This window comes from Ursus americanus, chromosome 24 (assembly GCF_024610735.1).
Source record: "Ursus americanus isolate L20-20 chromosome 24, mUrsAme1.1.p, whole genome shotgun sequence".
In the NCBI taxonomy this organism is placed as follows: domain Eukaryota; kingdom Metazoa; phylum Chordata; class Mammalia; order Carnivora; family Ursidae; genus Ursus; species Ursus americanus.
Window position 1 is genome coordinate 14,802,078 of NC_142150.1, and position 20,264 is coordinate 14,822,341.

Here is a 20,264-nt window from a genome sequence, read left to right on the forward strand (position 1 = left end):
TTCTCAGGTTAGTTGGGATTTGTTAAATTTCTAGGATTTTAATTCCATGCCATTAAAACTATGCAACATGAATAACATTCACTTGCAAATTCATGTCAAGAAAATTAGCTTCTCAAATATTGAATTAAAATTATAATTCATTAAACAGGTGATGAGAATTAAGAGTACACTTACTGTGATGAGCACTGAGTAATAAATAGGATTGTTCAATCACTATATATTGTACACCTAAAACTAATAAAACACTACATGCTAAAAAAAAAAATGTAGTATTGGCACACAGACACACACATACATCAATGAAAAAGAACAGAAAACCCAGAACAGACCCACACAAGCATGGCCAACTGCTTTTGACAAAGGAGCAAAGGCAATTCAATAGAGGAAAGATCGTCTTCTCAACAAATGATGCAGGAGCAATTGGATAACCACAAGCAAAAACAAAATAAAACAAAACAAAAAAACAAAACCCTGACCTAAACCTCACAACTATACCAAAATTAACTCAAAATGGATCATAGATATAAATGCAAGATTATGAAACTTTTGAAGGAAGACATAGGAGAAAACTTTCAGGAGCTAAGTTTGATGAAGAGTTCTTAGACATACACCAAAAGCAGGATACAGAAAACTAAAAATTGATAAATGAGACTTCATCAGAACCCAAATTTTTTTTTCTGTGAATGACCCTGCTAAGAGGATGAAAAAAATAAGCTACAGACAGGGAAAATAAAAAATAATGGCAACACCAAGGGCTGGCAAGATGTGGAGAAACTGGATCCCTCCTACACTGCTGGTGCAAATGTAAAATGTATGGTCATTTTGGTAAAGAGTTTGGCAGTTTCTTAAAAAAAATCAACAACCAACTACCATACGACTCAGCAAATGTACTCCTGGGCATTTACTCCAGAGAAATGAAAACTTATGTCCACACAAAGACCTGTACACAGTTGTTCATAGCAGCTCTACCTATAATATCCCCAAACCAGAAACAACCCAAATGTCCTTCAGTAGGTGAATGGTTAGACAAAACACCATGCATCTACACCATGGAATACAACTCAGCAATAAAAAGGAACCAACTATTGATACAAGCAATGTCCTGGATGGATCTCAAAGGCATTATACTGAATGAGAAAAGCCAATCTCAAAAGGTCACATACTGCATGATTCCATTCATATAACATTCTTAAAATGACAAATCATAGTGACGGAGAAAATATTCGTCATTGCGATGTAGTTGGAAGGGGGTGGGAGTGACAACAAAGGAGTAGCACAACAGGGATCTTTGTGGTGACAGAGCAGTTCTGCATCTTGATGCAGTGGGGTGGTGGTTCTGCGAATCTATACATGTAACAACATGGCATGAAACCATACACACACATTAGAGCAATGTCAATTCCCTGCTTTTGGTATTATACTGCAGGATATAAGATGGAACCATTGGAAGAAATTGGGTGAAGGGCAAACAGGACCTCTCAGCACTATTTTTCCTATGAAAATATAATTGTTTCAAAATAGTTTTTTAAAAACTAACTAAATAAATAAAATAATTTATTAAATATACAATTTCATTGTTTATTGTCCCTGTTTTCAACTTAAGTTGAACTTCAATCTACTTGAAATATCCCAAATGAAGGTATTAACGTCTCGTACAATATCAATGGTTCTCAAAATTTAGAGTACATAAGACTCCAGCAGAGCTTTTCTCTTTTTTTTTTTTAATTTCAGATTCCTGGGCTCAACCATCAGAATGTATTAGTGTATAAATTCAGGGGTGGGTTCAAGGATCTTCATTTTCAACCAACACCATAGGAATTCTAATGCAGGCAGTTTGAAACACACATTTTTACAATCACCAACTTATACCAGTATATTAATTAGATTTGAAAAGGAATTTAGTTGCCATAGCTATCACACAAAACTTAAAAAAAAAAAAATTGACATGACTACCATACGACGCAGCAAATGCACTCCTGGGCATTCACTCTAGGTAGCTATGCTTATCGTAATGAGCACTGAGTAATACACAGAATTGTTGAATTGATGTGTTGTACATCTGAAAGTAATAGAACACTGTATGTTAATTATACTTCAATTTAAAAAAAAAACACACAAAAATGAATTTGAACACTTTTAAACACTTTTAAATTTCAACTTAATAATACTGAGTAGTTAGGTATATTTAAAAGGGCATTGTTTTTCCTTTTTTGGTTTGGTGAGTCACTAATGCAAGTATTTATTGCACGCCTGTTACACATGCTCTGCACTGAAGCATATAAAAAATAAACAAAACTAGAGTCTGTTCAGCAGAGCTTTATGATCTAGTTAGGGGAGGCAAGATACAACCATAAAGAAGTTAAGTCCTATTACTTAGAGTGAATGATTAAATGGTAAATAAGGGCAAATCAGAGGAGGAACAGATAGGGATTGAAGTGAAAAAGAGGCCCTCCCAGGAGTTCAGCGGCAGGGAGAAGGAGGTAAGACAGACCTTGAGGCCAGGTTAAAGAAAGCCAGAGGAGTGACTTTACATTTGAGTGATTATACTCTTAGACTGCCAGAAACACATGACATCTCAGCAATGCATAATTTCCCTCAGAGTTCAGAGATGCCAACTATAATTAAACCCAGATGCATATATAAAGGCACTGCTTACTATAAAAGGGGCAAAGTTCTATCCCCAATTTTAGATCTTTTAAAACCATCCAATTTTTAATGTGAAAAATAGATGAAAATAGAACAATCCTTTTGCACAATCAATATTTATCAGACAATGATCAAAGTTGAGGAAGAAAAGACAAAGAAATCTAGTGTAGAGGTACATTTTTAAGAAAAACGAAGAAAGGTTTTCATTAATTAGTTCAAGTTCTGTGCTGGAAGAAAGTACGGAAATGGAGGAAATGCATATGCCCGCCCCCATTACATACCAGAAAACATAAATACAAAAGCCAATGGAAACAGGATGAGAAAGCAAGTAAATAAAGCAGACCAGGGTGGGAGGCAATGGGCAATGTCAAGAAGTGTGACTGAAACAACATTAATATCCATAGAAAACATTAAAAATATGATACTTATTCAAACAACACCCTGTATACAGATGTTCATGGCAGCACTATGCATAATACTCAAAAGGTAGAACAACCAATTGTCCACAACATATGAATGGATAAACAAAATGTGGTATGTATCCATAACAGTGAAATATTATTTGGCCATAAAAGGAAAGAAGTACTGGTAAGTGCTATAACACCGATGAACCTTGAAAACATTATGCTAAGTGAAAGAAGCCAGACACAAAAGGTCACATATTATATGATTCCATTTATATGAAATACCCAAGACAGCTAAATCCAAAGAGACAGAGAGCAGACAGGTGGGTGCCAGAGGCTACCGGGAGCAGGGAATGGGGAGTGACTGCTTAATTAGAATGGAGTTTATTTTGGGATGACGGTAAGTTTTGGAACTAGAGGCAATGGTTGCACAACATTGTGAAGGTACTAAATACCAGTGAATTGTTCACTTTGAAATAGCTAATTTTACGTTATGTGAATTTCACTTCAATTTTTAAAAATCTGTATACGATGACAACAAAAGAAATGTGGCAAACTAGAAAGGGCACACCTTATAACAGCCAGCATCCATCAGCCAGTTCTTGCCAAGGGCCACCATGACAGAATGGACACTCAGTGTTGTTGGATCTTACTGTTTGAGAGAGAATGAAAACTCAGGTTTTTATGTAAAAACTCACTATTTTTAAATACTGGCAAGGGGGGCCTGGGTGGTGCAGTCTATTAAGCCTCTGACTCTCGGTTTTGGCTTAGGTCATGATCTCAGGGTCATGAGACTGAGCCCCAGGTTGGCTCCACAATCAGCAGGGAGTGTGCTTGAGATTCTCTGTCCCTCTGCCCCTCTTGCTCACACTCTCACACACACACTCTCTCTCTCTCTTTAAAATAAATATAAATACATACATACATACTGACAACTAATTCAAAAAATTTAAACAGTGGCAGCCAATGAAAATATACCCAGGGCTAAACGCAACCCACAGCCCACAGAGCACCAATTTGCAAATTCTGGCACAGACCATTCCAATTTAAATCAGACTATGTTTAATGGTCTATAAGCTATATTGTTTCATGATTTCTAATTATTAGACATAGATTAATCCAAAGAACAATTTGGTTTATCTAAATACACACATGTATATATATTTATATGCATTATTAAAAAATAGAAGATGCTACGACAAGAAAAAGGCTTTTTTCTCCCCCAATGACACCATGAACTTAGTTTTCTTTCATGTATTTAATTCAAAATTATGCATTCTTCTCCGTGGATGATACTCCATTGGAAATATTCCAAACACAAGGTCTTTCCTCAGCGAAAGCCTTCTACTGAATGCAACGTAGCTGTCTGGGCACATTCATAACCTGACTTGCTTTAGTCTTGATTATTATTCACTTCGACTTCATTCTGTTTTTAAGACCTACAATAAAGTGGACTAAAGCCCTTGCTTTAAATAAATTCCAGGTATTAATAACTATGTTTAAATGCTCTTCTACCATACCAAATGACAAGTTATCATGTTAAAAGAGAAAAATAGCAAAATACAGAGTATTTATAAAAAATAAACAAAAACCCCAAAAGCTCTGAATCTGTAAGTATGAATTTCAGAAGCAGCATATTTTTTTAACTTTTTATATTAAAGTAACTTTAGATTTACAAAAGAATTGAAAAACGTAGTATTAAGAGTTTCCATATACCTTTCACCCATCTTTCCCTTAGCTATAACCATAGTGTATTTATACAACCATTTATAAACATTTGTATAACCATGGTACACATATCAAAACTTAGAAATTAACACTGGTACAATACTATTAACTACACTGTAGATTTTATTCAGGTTTCCGGTCCAGGGACCAATCCAGGGTACCTTGTTGCATTTAGTTTTTTCTGTAGGTTCAATCTGTGATGACTTCTCAGCCTTTCCTTGTCTTTTATAATTTTGACTTGTTTTGAAGAGTAGTGGTTAGTTTTTTTGTACCCTATCTCTCCATTAAGGTTTGTCTGATGTTTTCTCACGATTAGACTGAGGTTATGGGTTTGAGGGAAGATCCATAGAGGTGAAGTTGCAGTTCCAGTTGCATCGTATCAGGAAGTCTATATATCAACCTGTAAGAGTAACCTTGATCACTTGGTTCAGGTGCCTGTCTGCCAGATTTCTCTGTGTTCGCTTCCCTAGAAGTGAGACACTAAGTACAGCCCACAGTTAATGGGAGAGGAATTAATCTCCACCTCCTGGATGGGAGAATATCAAAACATTTATAACTATGTGAAAACCACTACAGCAGCGAATGACTATTTGGAGGGGAGATAGTTTGAAACTATGCAAATACTGTTTTTCCTTAAAGATTCATTGGCTGACTTTGGCATCCATCAAGGAATCTTGCCGGTAGCAGAATACCATACTACTATGGTATTCTAATGCTGATTTCTACTGATTTCTATTTCCCTCATTCCTTGTAGATAAGATTTGTCCCTCCCCACCCTGTACATTTATTTATTTACTTATTTATTCAATCTATTATGGACATGAATCTATGGATATTTATTTTTTAGTTCATAGTCCAATGGCTGTCATTTATTTTATTACTCAAATTGTTCCAGTTTTGGCCATCAGCAGCTTCTTCTGGTTGGCCCCTGTGTCCTTCTGACATGCCTTCATCCCCTCTTCCCTCCTTTTTACTTTCTGATACTGTAAGAGACTCCAGGCTCATTTGTCTCTTTCCTGCCCCAGTCCTAAAAACAATCAGCCATTTCTCCAAGGAAACCTGGCTCCTTTTATTGAAGACTAGCATTAAGAAAACAAGATCTTGGGTATGCTTGTCGCTACTGGGTGCCATTCCTTCTCAGCCCTCCCAAGGAACAGAGCTGGGAAATATGTACATTTTAGTAGCCACTGCAAACACACATATCGATACATATATATATCTGTGACCTGTTCATATAGGAAACCCTAGCCCCCACCCCATCCAACGTATTTGTTACTTTCTTTTCTCTGACAATAAAGAACCTAGCACCTGATTCTTATCATCTACAATATATTTACATATTTGTTCAACCCTAGCAAATATGTAAAACAGTGTCAGAATTGCTAAACTGTACCCTTGAGAAAAACAAATTTGCCAGTGATTTTGTACAGTTCTTTTTGCCTTTATCCTTACAGAATCTAGGCAAAACACTGTTTTCCTTAGTTATTTGGGTCAACTCTTTGCTTTCCCATCCCCTTCATGGAGAGTATGCCCTATATTTATAATATAGTTAGGTTCATTTGTCACAGTCTGCATTCCATCCTGAATTCCCCTGACATCCTGGGTGTTTTTTTGTGTTTTTTGTGTTTTTTTTTTTTTTTTTTTTTTTGCAGGGAGTAAAAGCTATTCTATGGTACACAATTCTGTGAGTTTTGAAAAATGTACAGAATTATGTAATTCAACACCACAGGACCCTACAGACCAGGCCCATCACCCTCAAATCTCATTGTGCAGGGGGACAGCATTTTTAATTACTTATCTAGACTCGTGCCCCTTCAAAAATCCAATATACAATTGACTAATCATTTCTAGACTAATATTTTTTCACCCTACTTTTACTTTTTTTCATCCAAAGTTCACATTCCACTTTAAGAAATCACTATTATTTATCAAACTCTAAAATTCTCTCTTGAATAGATATCCAGTTTCCATCACTAACAAGAAGTATGGATCAAACAAAGTACATGTGGTATCCCAGGGCAATTTCCCAACATGTCCACTTCCATTCTCCATCTAGTTATTGTGAAAACATTTCTGTCTTTTTTTTTTAAGATTTTATTTATTTATTTGAGAGAGAAAGTGAGAGTACAAGCAGGCGGAGGGGCAGAGGGAGAAGGAGAAACAGACTCCCCTCTGAGCGGGGAGCCCAGTACAGGGCTCGATTCCAGGACCCTGAGATCATGACCTGAGCTGAAGTCAGATGCTTAACCGACTGAGCGACCCAGGCACCCCTAGTTATTGTGAAAACATTTCTCTCTCTTTTTTTTTAAGATTTTATTTATTTATTTGAGAGAGAGAGTGAGAGTACAAGCAGGCGGAGGGGCAGAGGGAGAAGGAGAAGCAGACTCCCCACTGAGTGGGGAGGCCAGTGCAGGGCTCGATCCCAGGACCCTGAGATCATGACCTGAGCTGAAGTCAGATGCTTAATCGACTGAGCGACCCAGGCACCCCTAGTTATTGTGAAAACATTTCTAAGAGAAGCAGAAAAACAGATAAAAAAATAACTTCCATAATATAAATCACAAATTTAGTATTTTTAAATTGTCCAATGATTTGAATTTTCCATGTCACTGCAATCCTATTGGGGTAAGATTGGTAAAGGTTGACTGTAACTCTGCTCCCTTTCCCATAAAAATTTAAACCATTTTTCTATTTCTGCAAGCCAGAATGCTTTCATTGCCTCTCTAAATTCTTTAATTTGAAAAGGGAATAAATGAGGGTGAGTCATTTAAAAGAAGTGGTAGTCAGAAGCCAGACAGGTGGAAATGATGTAAGTCATGGTCGCTGGTTAAAATTCGGAAGGAGGCCTTTTCAAAAGCCAAGGCATAGTGGCTAGCAAGTCTGACTGACATGGTTAGTCAACAGACAGGAATCCAGGAAAATGGACAATCTGCAGACTGGGCAGTCTTGGAAGCACCCAGAAATACCTCTACTCAGTCTAGTGCTCCTTAGAAGGGTAAAGCAAAACAGAGAATTTCTAAGGCCTCTACAGGTTTAGTTCATCTACGATTTGAGCAGGGAGAAATAGTTCTTAATCCTCAAGTGTATTACCTGTCCTCATCACCCAAGCTTTGGTACCTGATAGCAGAACAATGTGTGCTTATGTGGGGGTCCATGGAGAAGCCTGAGTAGGGATCATTTGGGGTAGGTAATAGAATGAACTATGAGAAATTGTATATAAAATTGTATGTGTAGTGCTTATATGCATTTTTCTAAGGACAGAGTCAGTAGATTTTATTCAATTGTCAAAAGTCTCTGATTCCCAATAAAAAGGCAAGAACTACTTAGGTTTAGATTCTGGCTGAAGAGGTGAATTTGTCCAGTCTGATTTCTTGGAGACTCATATTCTTCCTCAGTAGATATTGCTTCCTAGGAGCAGGTATCATATCCAAAAGGAACTTTATAGGACCCCTGCTATCCAAGCCTCTCAGAGTACTGGCCCCACAGTCACTCTCAGCTTCTTAAAATACTCCTTTCTCTGGTTTTTATAATACCACACTGGTTCTTCTTTTGCAAATCTTCTGTCTCCTGAACTGGCATCTCTTAATCCCTTCATGTTTTCTGAAGGCAAGTGTTGTCCAATGATGGGTCATCTGTCCTTTGTTTTCAGTCTATACTCTTTCCCTTGGAGGCTTCATCCACCCTTTTCTGTTAATTTCTCCAGCATGTACTATAGTTTTGTATTCCCAAAGTATGCTGGGATATTTCCATTTGGATAAATAACACCCTCCTCCAATTTACTAAATGTAAAACAAACAAAACTTTTGTGACTGAACAAAAATTACCTTTAAAAGTCCCTTCTAATATTGATATTTTATGATTCTAGCTTCTGTTAATTATAATGCCCTGCAAATTATGTGGGTTCAAAATCTCAGAGTAAATGAAATCAAAGAATTATAAAAATTGTGATTCTAGAAAAAAAGAACAGTGAATCTAGATCCCTTAAAACAGCTAATGCCAGTACAATGTTGCAAAATTAATAAAACAAGTACACAGGGTCCTTGATAATGAAAGAAGAGTCCCAACTTGGCTGGAGTAGTGAGTCAGAGAAGGCTTTGCAGAAGAAACCACAGAACTGAGACTTAATGGTTGCTTTTAAAACTTCAAGTTAGTTTAAAAGGGAAAGCACTGCTGAAGAAGGTAAAAGGCAAGGCATTCCAGAAAGAGGGGACAGAAATAATCAAAGGCATAAAAGATGGGAATAACATGGTTTATACCGGGAACTTTCAGAAATTGGGAACATAAGTATTAAGTACCAAGGTGAAAGATGAGATCAGGGAGATAGGACACAATCAAAAGATGGTCTTGTAGTCCATATTAAGGTTTAAGCAAGAGAACACACATCAAGAATGGGGGAAGGAGGTAGGGAGAAAAAGGGGTGGTGGGGAATGTGTTTTTCAAGTTGTCCAGACTATGAGTCCATCTCCAATGCTGAGACATTCCTTCCCCAGGGGGAACATAACATGTCCTTGAAAATCACCATGTATAATACTCTACTGAGGATGTGTGTTATGCTGGTAGATGCTGTGGAGGCAGGGGGAAGAAAGGGTTGAGAAGCAATGCTTTAGACGTGAGGGGCTATGGGAGAGCTGGAAACAGAACATCAACATAGTAAGATGTGCATTTCTGGGAGGTCAATAGGTTTCTGTGGACAGGATAAATATGAGGGGGAGAAGATTAGAAGCATAGAGACTAAATAGGAAGCTGGTCAGTCATCCAAGTGAGGAATGACTAGGGCCATGCTAGTTGGGATGGAGAGAAGTCAAGATTTGGAAATTTTTAAGACATTGGTTTCCAAACTTGTCTGGAATCATCTGGGAAGCTTTAAAAAAAAAGTGCGATTTAATTAATCTGGATTAATTAAAGGGCCTGGCCTTTGAAATTTTAAAAAAATCTCCAGATGATTCTAAAGTGCAGACACATGGAAGGAGTCACTGGTTTAGGGAGTGAAATCAGCAGAACTCAGTTGCTGACTTGCTAGAGTTGAAAATGTGGAAGAACGATGTCAAGGATGGACGAAGCCCATGTTTCTAGCACTGAACATCAGGTGTATCTCAAGGCAGCATTACATGTTCCTTTTCAATCATTTTGTGACACTAATACTTGAGGAAAACTTTAACTAGGTAGGTCATAAAGCTTTGTAACATGGGCTATGGAAGTACATGGAGGTGTGGAGGCCATACAAATGGGCCTGTCAGATTTATTGTCGGAAGCATAATTGACCAAGGACCCCAGATGCGGTGCTCTGAATCTACCGCTGAGTTCTAATCAAGGCCACTCTTTCCACATGCTGTTCCCAGCCAATGACTGAGTAGCAGAGACTCTCAGCCAGATCCGTAACTACAAGATGTGGACCTCTGATGGACAACTTGGGTTGGGGGCCTCATCAGCTGTGCTGAACTTATCTTAGAACTTCACTGCAACCTAAGCCTCTTTCTTCCAGCCCTTCTTCTTCCCTTCTGTCCTCTGCATGTAGGTCAAACCGACATCATGGTCTGATGGCTCTCCTGGCTCCTCTGGCTCCTTCCCCATATCCCTTACAGGCTACTACTCAAACAATCTCTTGCATGACTAATCCTGTTTTGGTGTCTGTTTCTCAGAGGATCCAAACTAACATACAAAGTTTTTGCTTTCTTTAAAATTAATTTTCCTATTTGATTCTTATGAAATATGGGAAACAATTCTCCATAATTTCAACCAAAGATAACTTACATGAGCTTCCAAGAAAGCATATTAGCAAAGCTTCAAATTGAAAGTCAAAATATGCCTGAATTTCCCTCATCAAATTCAAATGGAACATTTCTGCACAATCTTAACAAAGAAACCCTTTACATTAAAAGCTCCCATAAAGCATACACCTAACTGAAAACACTACTACTACTTTCAAAGGCCAAATGTTTTATCAAAAAATTACAAATAGTCATAACGATGAAGAAAACATGACCGTAGCATGAGTAAGTAATTCTCCTTAATTGTACAACTTGTTGGAAAATGTGTATCCTTATTTAATCTACTGTCAGGAAGTAAAATATTACTTCCGTTATAAAAAAATACACAAAATGATATATAAAACATCTTCTATGTGTCACACATTGTGCTGGGTACTTTACATGGTATGTTCATCTTTGCAACCATCTTCTGAAGAAAGTATTATTAAGTCCTTTTTTTAGAAGAATAAACTGAGGCTTAGAGAGGTAGAGACTTGTCTAATTCCCACAGTGTAGGGAGCAGAGCATACATTCAAACTCAGGGAGTCTACTGCTCGCCTGAGCCAGGCTACCTCCTGGCAGAACCTGTGCATGCATCAGAGGAAGGGTTCCTCAAGTCAGTCGTGTTTGTCACAATCTAAGAGGGAGATGATGTTGCCCTCACCATCCTTATTAGGGACAAGCAGTAACCAAGTCCTCATTCTACAAATGCAAAAATGAACCACACAGAATAACAGAAACAATGCAGCAAGGGACCTTCACGATCATCTAGTCTCATGTCTTCATTGGACAGCTAAATAATGGGGTGCCTGGGTGGCTCAGTCAGTTAGGCATCCGATTCTTGGTCAGATCTTGATCTTGGGGTCATGAGTTCAAGCCCCACACTGGGCTCCACACCGGGCATGGAGCCTACTTAAAAAAAAAAAAAAATCCAATCTGGACAGCTAAATAAATTGGTGAGAATTTCCTCTATTTCAACATACATCTTTTAAGATTTGCCTTTTAGATTTACCTATGTTGGCACTTTGCATCTCAGCCCACACCAACAGAGGAAAGCCCTGGGCTGAGGGAGTGGGAGTCATAGACAGGTAGGCGCTGTACAGTTGTTTTCGTAAATTTATTCACACTAAAGTTGAAAACATTCCACTCCCACCAAAGAGAAACAAAGATTGCTTCCATCTCCCTCTGGCCCTCAGGTGGTTCCCAGGACCATGAAGCTGGTGGGAAGGGAGGGGTTCCTCCTTTTTTTCCAAGTTCATGTGCTAGTTCCATCAGCCTAGGGCAGGTGAATGAGAAAGGGAAAGGAGGAGGCTCTGTGGTTTCTGGGAAGGAAAAGGGCAGTGTTCCTTGCCAACTTTTTTCTCCAGCACATAAGGTACAACTTTCTCCCTATTGACAGATAATTGAGTATTTTCCCTTCTCAAGTGTTCCTCCTACCCCCTTCCAATTTTAAGAGGAAATTCAAGACACTACTGCCCTTTCTGAAAATTTTCTCTTTCAGGCAGACTGCCATTATCAACAGTAGGTAAATATTCACTGCAAAGGAACTCCATGTGTTTTATTTTTTCTCCAGCCCACATATGAATTTAATTTAGAATACTAATGGGCACGGTAAACATTTGAATATTATTTGCTATGTTTCCTTTTTTGAATACAGAAAAATTAGTTTTCAGTTTAAGTCATAAAGTGCAATTTGTTAGTGTAATGTAAACTACTCTATACTTTGTTCTTCATCTGGCCACTGGGTATCACACTAAGCAAGTCTGTGAGAGTCCAACCTTTGACTTGCTAATTAGATCACTAGCAATTTATTTTTTAAATAAATAGTCCATCTGTAATACTTCAGACCCTGAAGCCACAGATGGTCTATTTTTAATCATTAAACTTCAAGGTTTACTTTCCCATGGAATATTTAAGATTTTTCTGTAGAAATGACTAAGATTCTAGAAATTTCCCTTGTAAGCTGTAGAGTGTGTCAATGTATACAAGCCATCTGAAAGGACATTTGATGTTCAAAAGCTGTCTTATAACCTAACCTTGGTCTTTGAAAGAAAGGTTACATGTGAGGGGCACCTGGGCGGCTGAGTCAGTTAAGTGTCTGCCTTCAGCTTAGGTCATAATCCCTGGGGTCCTGGGATCAAGTCCCAAGTCTCCTCAGGCTCCCTGCTCAGCGGGGAGTCTGCCTCTCCCTCTGCCTGCTACTCCCCCTGCTTGTACTCTTTCTCTCTCTGCCAAATAAATAAAATAGGAAGGAAGGAAGGAAGGAAGGAAGGAAGGAAGGAAGGAAGGAAGGAAGGAAGGAAGGAGGGAGGGAGGGAGGGAGGGAGGGAGGGAGGGAGGGAGGGAGGGAGGGAGGGAAGGAAGGAAGGAAGGAAGGAAGGAAGGAAGGAAGGAAGGAAGGGTGGTTACTTGTGGAATCATCCCTGTTCTAGGCCCATCCCTTCCTCTCCAGGCTCCAAAATGATTAAATGCTAAGGGACTCAAAACTGGGTCCCAGCTTAATCACTTCCATTTGGAAGTGTTTCCTGACCCTCAAAAAAGTTAGCTTCCTCCTGATGTACCCCCATAGCTCATGCTTTAAGGTTGGTCCTGGTTTAACTTTACCTTCACTAGAGTGTAAGCTCTAAAAGATCTAAGATCAGGTCAGTCTTGTTGACCACTGTATCCCCAGAATCTAGCACTGTGCTCGAAATTCAATAAATATGAATGGAATAATCAAACAGAAGGCTTCCCTCATTCCATCTGAACCCTTATGTAGCACTTTATATTATTGATAAACATCCATGCTCCCTTACCTAAAATTCCCTCCCAGGTGGGAGCACTCTCCTCTCATCCCCTTCCAACTTTTCCCATTGTTCTTCAGTGGCTTCTTTCCCACTGCCTTATCTTTATGTCGGTTCTAGCCTAGCCCATCTTCTCCCTGCCAGCACATGATAGGCACTTAATAAGTACGTGTTGAATGAATGAATGCCATGCTTCCAACTCCCCTGGGGAAATGTTATCCATCTCCATAACTTTGATAATTATGTTAAACTGAGGAGGTCCAAATATCTATCCCTAAACTAAATTTCTCACCTGGGCAACAAACCTGTGTCTCCACAAGAACCCTTATGTCAATATGCTCATAACTAAACTTAGGATTTCCAGTTAAACAACAGATTAATCAAACCCAATTACCTCCGTTCCCTCTCCAACCTCTGCTACAATGACGGCAAAGGAATTTCCTTAAGGAAAAAGAAAAAGGTACAAATTCACAAGGGCAAGGAGAACAGAAGAGAATACAATAGCTAACTGAATATTTCAATGCATTGTTAGAAGGCAGAAAGTGGATGGAGGCGAAATACCTGAGTTAGGACAGTATGGATATGGCATTTTAAAAAATCATCTCTAAGAATACTAATGACAGTTGCATTTTTTTCTTCTTTTTAAATTGGCTGTGTTTCCTCCAGGTACCTCTCATCCTTTTTTCTTTTACTATTTAAAGGTTTCTAAAAGCTGAAATAGATACTGGGTGGGGGGGAGGGGGTGGAGAACTGATTCAGCCTACAGAAACGGCACATGGAGACCCCAGGTACCAAGGAAAGCTCACACCCTCGCTGTGCTGAAACACCCTGAACTGATAGTTCACATAATGAACGGGAATACACAGCGACGCCTTCCCAAACTCTACTCAGAAAAACTGACAGCTGGCTTATATCCCCCAGGAAGATTAGAAGAGTCTTCTCTTAGAAACTGAACAGCCTAAGGAGAAGACTTCCAAGTATTTGGAGGTTTCCTCAACAACAAATAAAATCCACCATCAACAAGTCCTGCCTGCACCCACACAGCTTCTGCGCAGCCATTTTAATGCCCTATTCTTAAGTCTGAACAGACGGGACTCATAGTCTGAACATAAATGTCAGATAGGGATTAGCAAACATTTGAGGATCGAAAAAGAGACAATGAAGGAAGAAAAGGCACCCGGAGGAAACGCAGCCAACTAAGAAGGAGAAAAAATGCAATGAATGTCCTTAAAGATGAGAAAAGATATTACACCCATAAAATAAGTATAGGATGCTATGAAAAAGGAATAAACAGAAGAAAGCAAGCGTGCTTGGAATTTCAAATGAGGTAGCCATAAAAAACTTACCCAAGAATTAGAAGATGACATCAAAGAAATCTTGGTCCCTCTCCTGGTGGGGGCAAGGTGGGGGGCGGGACAAAGATTTAAAGAAAATATAACCTTAAAAAAAAAGATGAGAGAATTGATTCAGGAACACTGATAACTGCCTAAACAAACTGCAGAAAAAAGGGAACAGAGAATATTGTGGGGAAGAAATATCAAAGAAATTAATACAAGTAAATATCCCCTCAGGGAGCAAGACCGTAAAGGTAGTGAGAAGTGAGGCAAAACAGTTTTCTATCAAAAAACTTTTAGTACTATTTGATTTTTTTGTTTGTTTGTTTGTTTGTTTGTTTGTTTGTTTTGGTCTGAGAAGGGGTGGAAGGGCGGAAGGAGAGAATCTTCAAGCAGACTCCCCGCTAAGTTCGGAGCCTGACACAGGGCTTGATTCCTTGACCCTGAGATCATGACCTGAATCGAAATCAAGAGTCAGACGCTTAACCAACTGAGCCACCCAGGTGTCCCAGTACTATTTAATTTTTAAACCATGTGTATATATTACCTTCATTATCAAGTTAGTAGGAGGAAAAAATCCTTCATTTCTTACCCCTACATCTGTGCTACTTTTCCATATTCCCTTTCTCCACTAATATTATCAACATTGGTTAGCTCTGAAACAACCCTTTCCAAGTTCTACTCTGGATAGATTTTTCACACATTCCTCCTCTCTATACCTACTGTCCTCATCTGATCCTGTCACCTCTTTGGGGACTGGTTACACAATATCATTACTGGTGGCTCTGCTGGTTTCTTAATTTTCTCAATTTCATCAATATGCTCCATGTGGGCCACCCACTGCCATGGTCATAGTCAGGATCTTGTCACCACCATCATCTGATTACAAGCTCCTACCTCTCCAGTTTCCCTTAAGAACCTCCAACCCAACATCTGCGAGAGCACTGAAAACACCCATTGACTGAAAACCTCTTCTTCACCATCCACCATCCGTGGTTAAATACCATGTTTCGGTACCATTGTCACTCCCTGGAAAACACTCTTTAAATGCTTTGTTCTTTCTCCCTCCATTCTACTTGCCCCACTTGTCCAACCGTAATAAAACCTTACTCTGCTCCCAATCCCAAGTAGCTAAACTTCTCCCAAGAAATGGAGTAAAACATGACAAAGTTCTGCTAGTTGGTTCAATTTGGGACCAAAAATACCAAATGGCAAACAACAGTGCCCATCATTAAGTCCCATTAATTTCTTTGGTACATTTGTTTTCCCCTCGGCAAGATGCTCATTCGCTATTACCTCTCCCTTTTCTCTCCTACTTGAGATAACTCCTTCTATCCCTCTACTTGCCTCCCTTTCATACTTCATTGAGAACCCAGAAACTATCAGACAAGAACTACCTCTCTCATCCTCCTACCACCAATGCTACTAATCCAGCTACATATGAACCAATAAACTGTGTTTTCTCCTGTCAACAGGGAGGAAAGTTTCTTGCTTCCACATAAACCATTTAAGAACTGCATTCCTAAAACCATCCTTCATCTCTCCTAACTCTTCAAACCCCCTCTTTCACCTGGATGATTAACATCAGCACAGAAACATGTTTAATATCACCCATCATAAGCAAATCAAACAAACAATGCCCTTGACCTATGTTCTCTGCTAGCTCCCATCCCATTTATCTCCTCTCCACAAAACTTCTCTCAAGAGTCGTCTTCACATATAATCTCCACGTTCTTACTTGCCATTTTCTCTCCAACTTACTTTCATTGTGGTTTTATACTAGTTTTTCTTATCATACATATTATATAGGAGGGAAACAGAATATGGTTGTTGGACTTTGACCTCGAGTTCCAATCCCTGTTCTGTGACTTACTAGGTAAAAAAGCAGCATAACTTGTCTTTGCTTCAATTTCCTCAGCTAAAAAATGGGGGTAATAAAAGTAACTGTCATAGGGTTGTTGTGAGGACTAAAAATTTAGCACACATAAAAACACACACAATACTGTTAGCATACAGAAAGTATTCAATATTGAGGTCAATAATGGCCTTCCTTCATCTTACCATGGCCAATTACGAAGCTCTTTCTAGCTCTTCCTTATCTTTCAAGCAGCACTGGGCAGACTTCAAAACTCCTTGCTTCAAACACTTCCCATGGCTTCTGGGACATCACACCCCACAGGGTTTCCTTTGACTTCACTGAATGCTCCTTTGCAGGATCTTTGCTGGCTGTTCAATTGCTAAATATTGGGATACTGAGCCCTCTCTTTTTACTCTCTAAACCCTCCCTAGGTAACCTGATCCAGTCCTATGCTTTCAAATACCACTACGTACTGATGTTGCTTAAATTTATATCTCCAATCCTGGCTGTCCCCTGAGCATCAGACACAAATATCTAACTGCCATCTCCACCAGGTTGAGTTGGTACTGTAAACCAGCAATCTAGGTCAGAATACTTAAGGCCTCCTCTATCCCCATCTCAGCCATGCATCTGCTCCTACCACATCTTCTGATTTCTATAATAGTTATCATCATTCACCCAGTTGATCAGGCCTAAAAACTAGAAGTCACATCTGAATTTTCCTCCTTCCCTCAACCTGACATCCAAATGTTAGCAGTCCTGCTTCTCCCAGCACCAAAATATATCCCAAATCATCTCTACTTCCTACCATGGTGCTGCTGCCACCTTACTCCAAGCTATCATGATTTTTTCCTGGATACTGCAAAATCCTCTCCATGGATTACCCTGCCTTGATTCTTTGTCCCCAACAAGCCAATTTCCTCACAGCAGCCAGAGTAATCTCCAAGTATAAATCAGTCACATCAATTCCTTCCTTAAAACCTTCCAGAGGCTTCTCAATACAATTAGAATAAAATTTGAACTAGTGAACTCAGGATTATATGTGATCTGACCCTCCAACCTTCATTCCTACTATATTCCCCATCACTCGCCTGCTGGCCTTTTTTCAAACATAGCATATTCATTTTTTAAAAAATAGATTTATTTATTTAAGAGAGAGAGAACACAAGGGGGGGGCAGGAGGGGGGGCAGAGGAAGCAGACTCCCCGCTGAGCAGGAAGCCCATTGTGGGGCCCAATCCCAGGACCCCAAGATCACAACCTGAGCTGAAGGCAGATGCCCAACTGAGCCACTCAGGTGCCCCGCAAATTCGTTTCTGCTTCAGGGCCTTTGTACTGGCTGTTCCCTCTGACAGGGAATCTCTTTCCCCAGATTTTAGCAAGGCTAACTCAGCTGCATGTTGCCACCTCAGAGAAGCCCATCCATCTAAAGTAGTGAACTTCTTCCTTCACCCAGTTACTATTTATCCCAATATTCTGTCTTATTTTCTTTATAGCATCCAGAGCCAAATAAAATGCTGTTTGTTTACATGTTTAATATGTTTCCTATCACTGTCACATAAGATCCCATGAGGGTGAAGGGGGCCGTCTTATTCACAGATGAACCTCCAGCATCCAGAATACTAACTAGCCCATAGTACGTATTCAGTAAGTATTAATTAATCAATCTGAAGAAAACAAAAACAGTATTCACTTTTTACTTTTAGCATAGGGGTAGATGAGGACTGAGAAGTACTGACAAGTTAACTTACTGTTGGTATATCCTCAGTCAAGACCAGTATGTTAACCGAAGTCAGTTACTATGTAAATCGATTATCACTAAAGAAAAAGAATATTGGTACATCTTATCAGAATTATCATACAAAAAAGAAACAAACTTGCATTTTTAGGTATTTCCACTTATTATTTTGTAACCCCATGATAAGTTTCTAAATTGGATAAGGGGGGACTATTATAATATTGGTCAAACTAATTAATTACTGATTAATCAAAAAGTCTTATTAGAATTAGGGTTATAGTTAAAAGTTGCCTTAAATGACTTAATCTATGTGTGAAATTGAAGGTTTCTTAAATACAAACATATATAAAACCCCCAGAAATTCAGGGCTTGGTATGCTTTAACACACAAGTTTAATGCTACTCTGGCTAATTGTACATTCTCCCTACACAGGTGAATTTGTTCAAGGGAATGATCACCTGAAAATATTACTGTGTCTAAGAGGCTCTGAGAAGGATGGTCAGGCCTCTAAAACTCACCAATATTCTGACCCAATGAACCCTACTGACTCCTCCCCCAAACTGTTCTCTGGTTAGAAGTGAATTTTCCTAGATCTCTGATGACATGAATACCCTTCAAAGAAGCTACTGCTGTTTCTTTGTTTTGGTCAACACTACTGTACATTCATCACCAGAAACTTGACAGATGACTAACCTCGCAGAAACATGAAATATGCTTTAAATAGGTATCACTTGTAAATGAACTTACTGAACTTTATATTGCCACAACAAATCTTCATTTCTTGATGGTTCCTAAAAAAAGATACAGACTTTTACAATTTAGTAAAAAGTGCTGAGTGCTATTTTAGTAATCCTTTGAACTACTTTCCTTAATATGTATCTACTAATAAGATTTCAGCTTCAATAAAATACCACTTAACCTTTAACATTAACAAATAATGTAGGTAATATTAATTTCAAAACTGACCACCTAATTATAATTAATGTATATTAATACAAAATGTGGCAAAATATTATTAGTGTCTCAAGATTGCTATCTATCAATCTAAGATCCAGAGCATATAACAATGTTTTAAGATTTCCCTTTCAAAAACTCAACTCTCATTTCTTTGTTACAAAACATGCCTCTAGTTAGTCATTTAAAAATATTTACAAAGGAAAAATATGCCAAAAGTTATCAACAAAGACTGTTTTTGATTACTGTAGGAGTCTAACCCATTTAAATTCTAAGAGTTTTCTTGAGCATGCAGTATAGAAATGATTGTTTGAACAATTACAGTTTAATCTTACTATGTTCATAAACACAAACACGAAGTATGAAAGAACACAACACAAATTATTGGTTTTATTGGTATTACAATGTAGTTTTAATACAAGCTAAATATAAACACAATTGTTAGATATTCAGTCACTTATCCTGTGAAACAATAGGCCAAGATCAACCTTGAAGCACTTATGAAAATGAAAATGTATAAAGCATCTTCAAATGCAAAAATGTGAAAGTGTCAATAATCACATCGAATGTTGAGCTGTTGGCTGAGGAATAAAAAACGATTCTACTTTTAAAATTAAATAGCTCCAGGTAAAAGCATGCAATTTCGCACACCCACTATCTTTGTATTCTGCACAGAGTTCCAAGGCAAAGATTGCTTCTGGCTTTCTGAACCACGAGAGAGGATGAGGACCTGTGTGGCTGACTTATCACAGGCCTTTTAGTCTTCTTTCCTGATAGGTCCTTAGCTTCTTTGGAAGGAGGCATATGAATGGGTTTCCATGGAATTGGATTATAAAAGGCTGGTTCTGGATAAGAATTTCCACTGTAAAAATCTAAAATTATTAAAAAGTCAGAACAAAACAAAACAAGAAAAAACTTCTTGAGATCAAAGAAACTACTTATTGTAAAATTCCTAGAAAAATGTTACAGTATCAAAAGGGCAAAAATATCACTGACAAGCCAATTTAATCCATTTAAATCTGAACTCTAATATACTTTCAAACAAGTAACATTTTTCAAATACAGTGAGTATT

The 20,264-nt window shown here is 38.5% G+C and overlaps 1 protein-coding gene across 7 annotated transcripts in view; it reads right to left on the reverse strand.

Moving 5' to 3' along the window:
• Positions 1 to 20,264, reverse strand: part of CCDC34 (coiled-coil domain containing 34) — a 260,224-nt gene that overhangs the window by 218,240 nt on the left and 21,720 nt on the right. For 5 of the 7 annotated variants that reach the window (XR_015721549.1, XR_015721546.1, XR_015721547.1 and 2 more), the window contains exons 6-7: positions 18,985 to 19,028; positions 18,251 to 18,317 (exon numbers count right to left, since the gene is read on the reverse strand). Coding sequence is in view for 1 of the 7 variants with exons in the window: in XM_045808595.2 (XP_045664551.1) it covers positions 19,846 to 20,063 (218 nt within the window). In the remaining 6 variants the exon portion in view is untranslated. Of the gene's footprint in view, positions 1 to 1,593; positions 5,179 to 13,702; positions 13,750 to 14,654; positions 14,748 to 18,250; positions 18,318 to 18,984; positions 19,029 to 19,551; positions 20,064 to 20,264 lie in introns of those variants that run through there. The other 2 variants (XR_015721550.1, XM_045808595.2) reach the window with 2 other exon arrangements.